This window comes from Podarcis muralis, chromosome 13 (genome assembly GCF_964188315.1).
Source record: "Podarcis muralis chromosome 13, rPodMur119.hap1.1, whole genome shotgun sequence".
In the NCBI taxonomy this organism is placed as follows: Eukaryota; Metazoa; Chordata; class Lepidosauria; order Squamata; family Lacertidae; genus Podarcis; species Podarcis muralis.
This window is the reverse complement of record NC_135667.1, coordinates 48,785,995-48,799,765: the sequence shown is the minus strand read 5'-3', so window position 1 is coordinate 48,799,765 and position 13,771 is coordinate 48,785,995. Positions and strand designations below refer to the sequence as shown.

General features: G+C 46.9%; 2 protein-coding genes across 9 annotated transcripts in view; one reads left to right on the top strand and one right to left on the bottom strand.

The window, feature by feature from the left end:
- INTS10 (integrator complex subunit 10) overlaps positions 1-250 on the bottom strand; it is a 28,057-nt gene extending 27,807 nt beyond the window's left edge. For 3 of the 5 annotated variants that reach the window (XM_028701722.2, XM_028701725.2, XM_028701724.2), the window contains exon 1: positions 61-249. In XM_028701722.2, the coding sequence (XP_028557555.2) occupies positions 61-189 (129 nt within the window). In that variant the 5' untranslated portion in view covers positions 190-249. Of the gene's footprint in view, positions 1-60 lie in introns of all 5 variants that reach the window. The other 2 variants (XM_028701721.2, XM_028701723.2) reach the window with 1 other exon arrangement.
- A 5,021-nt stretch (positions 251-5,271) lies between these two features.
- The window catches only part of CSGALNACT1 (chondroitin sulfate N-acetylgalactosaminyltransferase 1), a 32,093-nt gene continuing 23,593 nt past the window's right edge, over positions 5,272-13,771 (top strand). For 2 of the 4 annotated variants that reach the window (XM_077917574.1, XM_077917575.1), the window contains exon 1: positions 5,272-5,875. The gene's annotated coding sequence lies outside the window, so the exon portion shown is untranslated. Of the gene's footprint in view, positions 6,090-13,771 lie in introns of all 4 variants that reach the window. The other 2 variants (XM_077917573.1, XM_028701735.2) reach the window with 1 other exon arrangement.

Here is a 13,771-nt window from a genome sequence, read left to right as displayed (position 1 = left end):
TTGTGGGGGAAAGGAGCCGTTAAGGGGAGGCCGCACGGAGCCTGGCGCGCCCTCACCGACCTGGATGTTGAAGTCGGCGGGGTAGAGGCTCCGCGCGGTGATAAGCCAGGCCTTGGCCGCCCACAGGTCCCCCTGGACCAGCTCCCGCGCCCGCTTCACCAGGAACTCGCAGTCTCCCTGCGCCGACATCTTGGCCGTTGCCGGGAGTCGCGCTCCCTCACGACCCGCACATGCGCAGACGGGCCTCGCGACGCCATCTTTCTAGGGCCGGTGACGTAGAGGAGGCGTTTTGCGCCTGCGCCGCAGTTACCATGGTTTCCACCACCACCACCAGCCCGGTGTTTCTAGTGTCATTATAGACTTATGAAAGTTGTAGACTGACAATACAATTTTCTTGAGGCAGGACTTCCGGGTTGCTTTCTGACCCCTTTCCACCCACCCTACAAGTGACTGCTCCCCATAGGAAGCAACGGGGAAATTTAAAAAGCTTATAGCATAGCTGGGCAGGGGCGGCTGCATCGTGTTCCATCCCGAAGACTGAAGGAGGAAATGAAATCACTACAGCATCCCTGGTAGCCATCCAGCCTCTGTTGAAATGCCCGCGTCTGCAGTCCGTTCATAGCCATCAACGTTTCCCCTTTTTTTAAGGGAAATTCCCTTATTCTGAATAGGATTCCTCGCAAGAAAAGGGAAATGTTGACAGCTATGAATCCACTGTCAAGGCTCTGGTGCTGTCAGTAAGTGGTCCAGTGCCCAGGGCCTTCTGGCGGTTCCCTCACTGCGAGAAGTGAGGTTACAGGGAACCAGGAAGAGGGCCTTCTCGGTGGTGGCGCCTGCCCTGTGGAACTCACTCCCACCAGATGTCAAGGAAATAAACAACTGTCTGACTTTTAGAAGACACCTGAAGGCAGCCCTGTTTAATGTTGTATTGTGTTTTTAATATTTGGTTGGAAGCCGCCCAGAATGGCTGGGGAAACCCAGCCTGATGGATGGGATATAAATAATAAATTATTATTATTATTATTGTTATTATGCTTTGGAGAATGTAAAAGCAGCTGCATGCAACTCAGTTGGAGTGTTATGTTATGTCTTGTCCAGGGGGGGGGCACAATTTAAGAAGTTTAACTTGCACTGAGACCTGAGATGGATTTTGTGGTGGAGGGTTTTTTTTGGGGGGGGGGCAATGCAAACCCAAATTTGCAGTGCAATAAACTTCTGCAATAAAGCACTAGTTGTTGTTGTTATTCCACCCTTCATCCGAGGATCACAGAGCCGTTAACAGTATAAAAGTACAAAAATGAAAAACATAATAACAAAATAATAACACACACCCCACATTCACATTGCCTCTCCAAAATCATGACTCGCCCACATTTCAATAAGATGTAGAATCCACACATTCAACTGAGGGAGGGGAACCAAATGGCTTCTCTTTAAAGTAAGTGTGTGTGTGTGTGTTTGTTTGTTTAGGTCAGGCTTTTACCAGCAAGTGTGGATTGGCCCTATGTTAAAAATAGAGGGTGCAATCGACACTTCCTTGACCTCATTGGAACTTTCTTCTCAAGTAATGTATAGGATTCAGTTGCATGAGTTTTACTATGGTCACTTCCAGGCAACTTGTCCATTGAGCATTCACTCTGCTTTTCTTCTGGGAAAGAATGTAATCTACTTCAAATACTAGCAGTGGGAGCACCCTGGAGTTGGAGTAAATGATACTGTGTTCATGCACTCAGTCTCTCCATAGTAAAGATAAAGGGACCCCTGACCATTAGGTCCAGTCGTGGCTGACTCTGGGGTTGCAGCGCTCATCTCGCTTTATTGGCCGAGGGAGCCGGCGTACAGCTTCCGGGTCGTGGCCAGCATGTCTAAGCCGCTTCTGGCGAACCAGAGCAGCGCACGGAAATGCCGTTTACCTTCCCTATTTATCTACTTGCACTTTGACGTGCTTTTGAACTGCTAGGTTGGCAGGAGCAGGGACCGAGCAACGGGGGTTCACACCGTCGCGGTGATTTGAACCACCGACCTTCTGATCGGCAAGTCCTAGGCTCTGTGGTTTAACCCACAGCGCCACCCGCGTCCCAACAGTCTCTCCATATCAATGATCAAAAGACCTTCAGGCTGCAATTGCTGTGGATAGCAAGAAACAGGGCCAGCCTGTCTATGAGGCAGTTTGGTGCCCAGCGTGGGGAAACTGCCTCTGGTGCAACTCCACCCAGACCACAGAACACAGCTCCATCTAGACCAGTAAAACACCCAGCTAATAGCACTTCCATCTTGTCTGGCTGAAGCTTCTGCTTATTTTCATTCATTTCATAACCGCTATCCATTCATGTTGACAAGATTCTATGCAGCTGCAGTTTTTAATCAGTAATAAGAACAATTAATTTCTTAATTTATAACCCTGCACCTTCCCCAAAAGGAGCCCAGGAAAACATTTCAATAGGAATACAATTAAAACATCTAAAAACAGTTCAAAACAACCTTCTATAAAGATGGAAGGAGGGTGTACTTCAAAATCTTATCTACTGAAGTTAGTTAATTCAATTCAGCACTAAAAGAACCTGAGCATATTATGGCTGGCCAAGCAATTTGTGGTTACAGCAGCATTGTTTATTGTGACTTGCTGTCTTTATCCCTTATGCATTTGGTTCTGGCGAGTGCTGTTAATGAAGATGCATGAGATTTCCAGCTCAACCATCAGATTTGCAGCCTTGAGCTGTTTTTCAGCAAGAAATATTTTTGGTCTCTCTATGGAAGATCCAAACAGGTGGCATTTCATACTTGCCTTTCTTTGTCTTTTAAAACAAGAGATGGGGGGCATTTCATGCTAATTGAGGGATCTGTTATATGAGCCTTTGCATATTCTGTGCCTGCAGGTGTTAAGTATCACCATCGTATAAAATATGGCTCCCTCTTTAGACTCCCTCTTTGGACTGTGCTAGCATAGAGGGAACCTTAGCCGAGTCATCACAGTGGAAACTTGTTTGTGTCAGCTGTGGGGGAAAACGCTTCCACCTAATTGTTTCTTCTCCTGCCTGTGCTCTGTAAGAATGATATTGTGGATCTTTCAGTCTGTCTCAGGTCTGTAAACATGTGCATGCATGTGTTTAGCCAGTTTCGCCCTAATGACTCAGGATGACATTTATCTCTGCATAAACCCGGATTTATCAAACATAGTACTTTTTTTAAAGTTTCTCAAAGGCAGTTAAAGATCTCTCAATCTCTCTTTTAGGGATTCCTAAGGTGGGTGGTGCTGTGGTCTAAACCACTGAGCCTAGGGCTTGCCAAGCGGAAGGTCGGCGGTTCGAATCCCTGCGACGGGGTGAGCTCCCGTTGCTCGGTCCCAGCTTCTGCCAGCCTAGCAGTTTGAAAGCACGTCAAAGTGCAAGTAGATAAATAGGTACCGCTCCAGTGGGAAGGTAAACAGCGTTTCCATGCGCTGCTCTGGTTTGCCAGAAGTGGTTTAGTCATGCTAGCCACATGAACTGGAAGCTGTGTGTGGACAAACGCCGGCTCCCTCGGCCAGTAAAGCAAGATGAGCGCCGCAACCCCAGAGTCATCAGCGACTGGACAACTGTCAGGGGTACCGTTACCTTTATCTTAAGGTGATTATTAAATAATGCAAGTAATCTAAAGCTCAGAGGTTTAAGTGGCAGGACCCTCAACTGCAACAAAGAATCAGAGAATCTTAGAGCTGGAAGGGACCCCCAAGGGACATCTTGTCCAACCCCCTGAAATGCAGGAATCTCAGCTAAAACATCCATGACAGATAGCCATCCGTTGTTGTTGTTTAGTCATTTAGTCATGTCCAACTCTTTGTGACCCCATGGACCAGAGCACACCAGGCACTCCTGTCTTCCACTGCCTCCCGCAGTTTGGTCAAACTCATGCTGGTAGCTTCAAGAACACTGTCCAACCATCTAGTCCTCCATCGTCCCCTTCTCCTTGTGCCCTCCATCTTTCCCAACATCAGGGTCTTTTCCAGGGAGTCTTCTCTTCTCATGAGGTGGCCAAAGTACTGGAGCCGCAGCTTCAAAAGCTCCAAGGAAGGAGAGTAGACAACCCCCTGAGGGAGACTGTTCCAATGTGGAACAGTTCGTACTGTCAGTACTAACAGGGCCAGCCCTATGATTAGACACCTGCCTCAGGCAGCAGATGCTGAAGGGCAGGTTGTGGACAGCGCTATGAGTGCCATGTGGTCTGTCGTGTTCCCTCTATGCTAGCCTTCTGCCCTCCAGTAGAAGACACTATCCTGTGTTCATGAGTACTGGAGTAAGCAAGTACCGGTCTGGTTGGTTTCTGTATGTGCCTTAGGAGAGGGCACCACCTTGTCCTTCGCCCCAGGTAGCAAAATGTCTTGAGCTGGCCCTGAGTGCTAATAAGAGTGTCGTGCTGCCCTCCTCCATTCCAGCGCTTCCCAGATATTTTGGATTTGTAACTCTCACCGGCCTCAGCCAACACCTTAAATAAGTCCCTATTTTCATGAAATGTTAGTGCAAGATAAGGGACGCGGGTGGCGCTGTGGGTAAAAGCCTCAGCGCCTAGGGCTTGCCGATCGAAAGGTCTGCGGTTCGAATCCCCGCGGCGGGGTGCGCTCCCGTTGTTCGGTCCCAGCGCCTGCCAACCTAGCAGTTCGAAAGCACCCCCCGGTGCAAGTAGATAAATAGGGACCGCTTAATAGCGGGAAGGTAAACGGTGTTTCCGTGTGCGGCTCTGGCTCGCCAGATGCAGCTTGTCACACTGGCCACGTGACCCGGAAGTGTCTCCGGACAGCGCTGGCTCCCGGCCTCTTGAGTGAGATGGGTGCACAACCCTAGAGTCTGTCAAGACTGGCCCGTACGGGCAGGGGTACCTTTACCTTTTTTTAGTGCAAGATAACTCAGGTGGCCCTGGGCAATTTCTCATCAGCCCTCTACATCTGTAGCATGGTGATGATGTACCAGATTTTTACAGGATCACTGCAGAGACCGAGGCCAGAAACTGCCCCTGCCTTATCAGGATTCAATCTCAGCCTGATCTTATTGAGTGGATTGTAGAATTCTTAATCTACCAGGAAGTATGAGCTGCATTTCCCCTCTTCAGTTTCCTGAGTGGGGGGACCGGGGACCTCCCTCCCTATATCTCAGACAATTGTTCATCTAGCAAGTAGCGTCCATGTGGGAATTCTACAGAGATCATCTGTTTTTTTTAAAGGATAAGGGGGGAGGGAGCAGGGGAAAGAGCAAAGCCGGCCTCCAGCCAGCGGAAAATAGACTATGCCAAGAGCATATTGAAAAGCTGTCTTCATCCAGGGCTGGCCAGTTTAACAACTCCGTTCCCTGTTCCGATTTGCACACTAGGCTCTTTGACGCAACAGAAAACTGTGTGTGTGTGTGTGTCCACCCTCTGCCCCCATTTCCTCTTAAACCTGCCTGGACAATTTGGGTTTGTGAATTTTTTCTCTCTTCAGATGCAAGTTTATGTGAGGATATCTTCTTGACCAGAGGCTGGGTTCTCTTCCTCGCCTCCCAACACACACTCACCTTCCTGTTTTCTGTCAGGAAACTAGAAGTGAACACAAGGCTCTCATTGCAGATCTGCGGCTGAACTCCTGACCATTTGACAGTCAAGCGCTGCCCTAGCAAGCAGTGTTCACAACTCGCTGGCAAGTTAGCAATGCTCAGGAATTAAAAGGCTGGTGAGCCTTAAGTGTGGGTTTTAAAAAAAAATCTTTGCATTTTAAAGAAGTCTTCCGTGATCTCCAGTGTGTCTTATGCAAAGATAATAAATTATCCTCATTTTGAAAGTTGGAACAAAGTTACGTCTTGCACCTCACGGAAGACAGCAACGCCCAGCAGTATGGAAGAGTACATGTAGGATACTTGCTTACAATTTTGTAAGTAACAAAGAATTTTAGGACAGTCAGTTTTGGAAGATGTATACTTTTGAATTCCTTACCTGTCTAGGAATTTTAACCTGTATTTGCATGGTACGGTAGACATCTGAAATGCTTTGGCTTTTTAAATTTTTTTAATTGATCAAAACAGCAGTGCCCTTTTTAAAGGAAAAACAGACTAAGAAAATACTCCTTTCTCTAATCTCTGACAGAGGTAAGTTCCTTGTTCTCTTCTCTCATATTAGAAAGCATATCTTGAAAAGACATGACTGTTCACAACTGGGCTGCATTTGCAATGTTGTTAGTTGCCATTTCTGCAAGCCAATTAAAATTAAATGCATGGGGGGAAACCCAACACTATGGATTTCAACATCTTACTTGCAGCAAACTTGAGTGTTTAGTAAGGCTTAGTCCCTATCTAGTTTGTGCATTTAGGATGGTTGCAGCAAAACCCCCAGATATTTATCAATTATAACAATGAAATTATATGAAATTGCTTAAAAATAATAATCTGTTGAGAAGTCAGATCTCCTTCAGCATGGCAGTGGCAAATGGATTTTGTGTATGAGTTAGCAAATTTAGGATGTCAAAGAAGATAGACAAGCATAATGTAAAGTATTGCACCTTGTGGGGATTTTCCAGTAGTGTATGAGCTTATTTTGTTTCAAAGCAGACCTTGTGCATTTCTTAAGGTAAAGGTAAAGGGACCCCTGACCATTTGGTCCAGTTGTGACCAACTCTGGGGTTGTGGCGCTCATGTCGCTTTATTGGCAGAGGGAGCCGGCGTACAGCTTCCGGGTCATGCGGCCAGCATGACTAAGCTGCTTCTGGCGAACCAGAGCAGCGCATGGAAACGCCGTTTACCTTCCTGCCGGAGTGGTACCTATTTATCTACTTGCACTTTGACGTGCTTTTGAACTGCTAGGTTGGCAGGAGCAGGGACCGAGCAATGGGAGCTCACCCTATCACAGGGTTTCGAACCGCCGACCTTCTGATTGGCAAGTCCTAGGCTCTGTGGTTTAACCCACAGCGCCACCTGCGCCTGTGCATTTCTTATTTAATAGTTATTACCAGGGCTAGCCTCATGGGTGATGAGGCAACTGCCTCAGGTGACAGGATCCACAGAGGCACCAGATCCCAATCCCCACGTGTTCCCAATGTAAATGACTCAGTCCTTCTCCCCTGGCAGGAGGGAGGTGCCATTTTGCGGTTCACCTCAGGAGCCAAAATGTCTTGAGCCAGCCCTGGTTATTACTTACAGAATAGAGATTTTCAAATATAAGGGCTCCAGGAGAGAAGATCCTCCAATCTTCTCCTCGCATCCAACTGCTGTGAAGTAAACGAAGACATGATTTCGTTTAACATTAGGTCTGAAATTGGTTGCCCCTGTTTAATTCGCTCTGTGAGATTGCCACTCACAGTTTGCCTGGGGGAATTAACTTCAAGTCCGGCTTGGGATGTAAAGCTAAGCCAAACCATGGCTTTTGAAGACTTTGTTGTTGTTGTTTAGTCATTTAGTCGTGTTTGACTCTTCGTGACCCCCTGGACCAGAGCATGCCAGGCACTCCTGTCTTCCACTGCCTCCCGCAGTTTGGTCAAACTCATGCTGATAGCTTCGACAACACTGTCCAACCATCTCGTCCTCTGTCGTCCCCTTCGCCTTGTGCCCTCCATTTTTCCCAACATCAGGGTCTTTTCCAGGGAGTCTTCTCTTCTCATGAGATGGCCAAAGTATTGGAGCCTCAGCTTCACGATCTGTCCTTCCAGTGAGCACTGAGGGCTGATTTCCTTAAGAATGGATACGTTTGATCTTCTTGCAGTCCATGGGACTCACAAGAGTCTCCTCCAGCACCATAATTCTTCAGTGATCAGCCTTCTTTATGGTCCAGCTCTCACTTCCATACATCACTACTGGGAAAACCACAGCTTTAACTATACGGACCTTTGTCGGCAAGGTGATGTCTCTGCTTTTTAAGGTGCTGTCTAGGTTTGCCATCGCCTTTCTCCCAAGGAGCAGGCGTCTTTTAATTTTGTGACTGTTGTCACCATCTGCAGTGATCATGGAGCCCAAGAAAGTAAAATCTCTCACTGCCTCCATTTGAAGACTAGTGTAGACCAAATTACATCTTGAAGTCCCTTATCAGTTAAACAAGGGCTGGCCCGTTCAAGAGGCAGACTGATGAAGCTGCCTCAGACGGCTGAATCCAAGGGGCATCTTATGTGATCTTCCCAAGACTCTGGTAAGAGAGGCTTCTGTGTGATGTTGCAGTGCTCTAGTGCAGTGTTTCCCAACCTTTTTTGGGCAAAGGCACACTTGTTTCATGAAAAAAATCTTGAGGCACACCACCATTACAGCCCCGTGACGTCAGCGCGCAGCGTCACGCCGGGAGGGATGCACGAAAGTGTAAGTTTCAATTTTTCCCCCTCCCCCTTGCCTTCCTTCTGTGCCAACCGCCAAAAAGCCAAGAAAAAAGCCAAGACTTTAGGGCAGCAGGTCAACACGGAAGAAGCTCCTACCTAAGGACAGGTGCGACGGCCGTGTCCTCTTCTGCCACACTTGGCAGCCCTGCCTCACGGTCGTGACTCCCACCCTGATTTCTCCCCGCAGGTCGAGCGGCACAGGCAGCCCAATGTGTCCAGCCCAGACACAAGCCCCGCTTCCCCACTCTAGATCCTGAATGCGACCAAGTGCTCTGGACTCCCGAGCAGGGTGGGAAAGAGGACTCGCATCTGGTAGCCTCCGGGCTCCTCGCCTGCTCGAGGGATGGCATTGCAGGCAAGCTGCCGGCCGTCGCCATCGCCGCCCCCTCATGCGAGTGGACCTGCCCGGAGTGGTGGGCCAGGGGAGGCTCGCTCTCTGTGGGGATGTGGCCCGCACGCGCGGCCCCGCTTCCTCCTGCCCAGGGCTGAGCTCCTTACCCGCAATCTCGGTCTCGCGCACGCGGATCCCACTTATTCCGAAGCTCGCGCCACTAGCCGGGGCTCTCACACCGTGCCAGGGCGAGGCGGCGCGGCCCACTGACGTCATCGCGGCTCGCCGCCGCCCTCGACTTCCCTGTTCCCTCCCCTCCCTCGGGTCGCCGTGGTTACCGAGGACTGCAAGCTGCTCGGGTGAGCGTGGGGCATTAAGTGGGAGAAGGAAAATTAAAATTAAAACTCGCCTGAAGGCCGCCTCTCCGGATATCTTTCGAATTTTTTAATTTTTCCCGCGGCACACCAGGCAACGTCTCGCGGCACACTAGTGTGCCGCGGAACACCGGTTGGGAAACACTGCTCTAGTGCAATCTATATGAAACCCAAACCCCAAAGCTGTGCCACTCCAAAAATCAATACAGTGGTATCTTGGTTCTCAAACGGCTTAGTACTCAAACAACTTGGAACCCAAAGATTGCAAACCCAGAAGTAAGTTTTCCGGTTTGCGAACTTTTTTCAGAAGCCGAACATGCTTCATTTTGAGTGTTACGCTTCCAATTTGAGTGTTATGCTGAGGTCTGTCTGTTTTTGCTATTTATTTTTTATTTTCGTTTTTGCGGCTTTTTTGTTTTGTTTTTGTGACTGTGTGGAACCCAGTTCAGCTACTGACTGATTGATTGTGTGGCTGCAGTACATTGTTTATTGCTTTCATTTTACGGATCAATGGTCTCGTTGGATAGTAAAATTCATGTTAAATTGCTGTTTTAGGGGTTGTTTTTAAATGTCTGGAACGGATTAATCCATTTTGCATTACTTTCTATGGGAAAGCACGCCTTGGTTTTGGAACGCTTTGGTTTGGAACACACTTCTGCTTATTGATCAATTATCCTGATTTATTTGCACAGAGTTTTCAGGGAGGTTAGACAAAAACTGCTATTTATTGAGAATTCTTTTTGATTTCTGTGTCAAGCAATTGTTTCCCCATACTTTCCAGTGCATTTTGGTGCCACCTTCCTTATAGCAAAAAGTCCAGTTAGGGGGGGGAGAAGTGGATTTATTGTGCAAGAGAACCAAATCAACTTAATCCTGTAACCTGAATTTCCCAGAATGTGATTGAATGTCACCCCAAAAGAGCAGGAGTACTCTTATGTTGTTTTTACCTAAAAAATGAGTGTGGAAACATGGCAGCTTCCCATATTATTAACTGGATATTAATGCACACACAGCGTACATTTGAAGCACATGCCCCTCAAACGTCATAATTATGGGAGCTGTAGTTCACTCTTCGCAGAACTACAATTCCCAGCATCCTTAACAAACAACAGTTCCCAGGATTATTGGGGAGCAGAGAATGTGTTTTAAATGTACTGTAGGGTGAGTAGATTGCAGACATTAGTGCCAGATTGGAAGCACAGGACAAAGTCACTTAAATGAGCAGCTGTATTCTGCCCCCAACCCACCTATCTTCAATCAGTTGACTGCACTTATTGCTGTAATTCGATCATATTTTGTTACATGCTGTCAGAGAAAAACGACAGCACAATATATAAAGAAAATTAGACGGAGCATCTGGCTTTTCTAGTACTGTTAATCATGGAAGCAATCTTTGTCCTGGAAGGAAATTTTAGGTTGCTAGGTAGGATGTTAAGGGACGCGGGTGGCGCTTTGGGTAAAACCTCAGCGCCTAGGACTTGCTGATCGCATGGTCGGCGGTTCGAATCCCCGCAGCGGGGTGAGCTCCCGTCGTTCGGTCCCAGTTCCTGCCCACCTAGCAGTTCAAAGCACCCTTAAGTGCAAGTAGATAAATAGGTACCGCTGTATAGCGGGAAGGTAAATGGCGTTTCCGTGTGCTGCGCTGGCTCGCTAGAGCAGCTTCGTCACGCTGGCCACGTGACCCGGAAGTGTCTGCAGACAGCGCTGGCTCCCGGCCTCTAGAGTGAGATGAGCGCACAACCCTAGAGTCTGTCAAGACTGGCCCGTACGGGCAGGGGTACCTTTACCTTTACCTAGGTAGGATGTTAAAAGCCAGGACCTCCAAAATAGTGTTCTCTGAAATGTTATTGATTCCCTGCATGGGGCCAGCTAGACAGGCTCAGCTTTGTAGTCTCTATGCGTGGATGAGATGATGGAAAGCTGGTGGAAAGTGTTGTGAATGATAAAATAACCAAGCATATAGAAGAACAAGCCTTGCTGAAGAAGAATCAGCAAGGCTTCTTCAATGGTCAGTCTTGTCTCACTAACCTATTAGCATTCTTTGAGAGTATCAACAAGCATACTGTCATCGTGTACTTGGACTTTTGAATAGCTTTTAACATGCTAAGCTTATCAAAGACTCCCGAGTAAGCTTAGCATTCATGGAGTAAGAGGAGAGTTCCTCTTGTGGATCAGGAACTAGTTAAGTAACAAGAAGGAGGAAGCAGTAGGAAGAAAGAGAGTTTCCCCAATGGATGGACGTGGAAGTGGAGTCACCAGCAAGGATTGCTATCGGGGCCTATGCTTTTAAACTTGCAAACAGGTAGGTCTTCACCTGATGTCAAAATAGCAAGAGTGTCAGCATACAATCTGCTGCTGGTATAGTGGACAATTTTGCTCATAACATGTATCAGAGAAGCATGTTATGAGTCGGACACATTTATTTTCATAAGATGCAAAAGGAATATAGTATATGATAATGTGAGAATTATAGTGAAAGAGCTCATTTAGTGAAAGAGCTGACAAAAAGGGCTATAGCAGATGATTCTCGATGTGATATGCAGGATGGAATCTGCTGTATATTGTAGTGTGGATGCATATGCACATGCAGATGTTTTAGAGGAGTCAATTGATTCAATTTAAAGATACAATTAAATTTAACAAATCTGTATTAAGATACCTGAAGGAGCATCTCCACTCCATCCTTCAGTCCCCCGGACACTGAGGTCCAGCTCCGAGGGCCTTCTGGTACTTCCTTCACTGCGAGAAGTGAGGTTACAGGGAACCAGGCACAGGGCCTTCTTGGTCGTGGCGCCTGTCCAGTGGAGCACCCTCTCACCAGATGTCAAGGAGATAAAGAACTATATGACTTTTAGAAGACAGCCCTGTTTAGGGAAGTTTTTAATATTTGATGTTATATTGTGTTTTTAATATTCTGTAGGGAGCCTCCCAGATGCTTTACTGTATTTTAATATTTTGTTGGAAGCCGCCCAGAGTGGCTGGGGAAGCCTTGCCAGATGGGCGGGGTATAAATTTATTTATTTATTTATTTATTTATTTATTTGTTTATTATTGTTATTATTATTATTATTATTATTATTATTATTATTATTATTATCATCATCATCATCATTATGGGCAGGGTATAAGTAAAAAATATTATTATTATTAATTATCATCATTATTATCATTATTAAATTGTAACTAGGTTTTTTTTAAAGAGAAACTACAAATGTAATTTCAATGTTAAGTGTTCTGAATTAAACAAAACAAAAAACCCGTCCATTTATTTATCCACCATGGCATGATCCTGCAATCCTTAAACTGGCACGAGATGCACCTCTGAAGTGTTATCGCTTGTCAAAAATCCCAGTCTGAAAATCCCATTTTTATTACTCATGGTTGTTTTCCCATTTAAGTAGAAAAGAGGCAGTCTTACCTGTATCTTATCAGGTTGTTCTCATACCTTGTTGCACAAATTGTTCCCAGAAGAGGTAAAGAGGTCGAGGGGGAGAGCACTTTCACGCAGCATGACCTCCAGCGTCTGTTATAGGCAGATTGGGGGGGACCAATCCCCCATCCAACTTGCTGCTGTCTTTGTAGCATAATTCCATGTGTTGCTTCAGTTCCCTAGGACAACCGCAAACATTTACAGGAGCATGACCCCAGAGAAAACACTTGATCCAATTGGCTTCAGGCAACCTGGGGCTTGCTAAAGCTTGTAGGTTAGTTTGTAGGACCAGCCACCAGTACCCTAAGGGCCTATCTGCACTTTACATTTAAAGCAGTACAGTATATCCCACAGTCGGTCACGACTGGACCTAATGGTCAGGGGTCCCTTTACCTTTTACCTTTATGGGACGCGGGTGGCGCTGTGGGTTAAACCACAGAGCCTAGGGCTTGCTGATCAGAAGGTCGGTGGTTCGAATCCCCATGACAGGGTGAGCTCCCGTTGCTCGGTCCCTGCTCCTGCCAACCTAGCAGTTAGAAAGTACGTCAGAGTGCAAGTAGATAAATAGGTACCACTCCGACGGGAAGTTAAACGGCGTTTCCGTGCGCTGCTCTGGTTGGCCAGAAGCGGCTTAGTCATGCTGGCCACATGACCCGGAAGCTGTACACTGGCTCCCTCGGCCAATAAATCTCTCACTGCCTCCATTTCTTCCCCTTCTATTTTCCAGGAGGTGATGGGCCCAGTGGCCACGATCATCGTTTTTTTGATGTTGAGTTTCAGACCATATTTTGCGCTCTCCTCTTTCACCCTCAATAAAAGGTTCTTTAATTCCTCCTCATATCAGTGCCATATCAGTGAGGATCCCATATCAGTGCCCAAACATCATTACAGACATGCAAAACCAAGTCGCTTCCCTTTAAATGCAAATAGCAGCTTCAGAGGAGGCGGTTTCGTTTCAACAGTGGCAGTAAACGCTCAGTCAGCTGGGCTTTGAACTGCTCCACCAAAGCTCTGCTTATGCTTCCTCTCAGTGCTCCACACAGGTGGTTGCCATCATGTCTACGACCGACACAACAAACTTCTAACACTGAATTATGCATATTTGCTTCAGCATTGAAATTACTTTTGCACCAGGCTAAGTGCCAACTCAGGTAATTAAAAAACGCTTATTATGGGAGATCTGGAATGTCACCAAGGAAGTCCAGGAACACTCGACTGGCTTATCATGCCAACAGGCCAGTGTAAGTAAGTGCCTTGTTTGTACAAACCTACCACAGTGAAATAGAGAACTGGTATTGCCTCTACTTTCACATCTGATATGGCCCAGGCTCACAGAAATG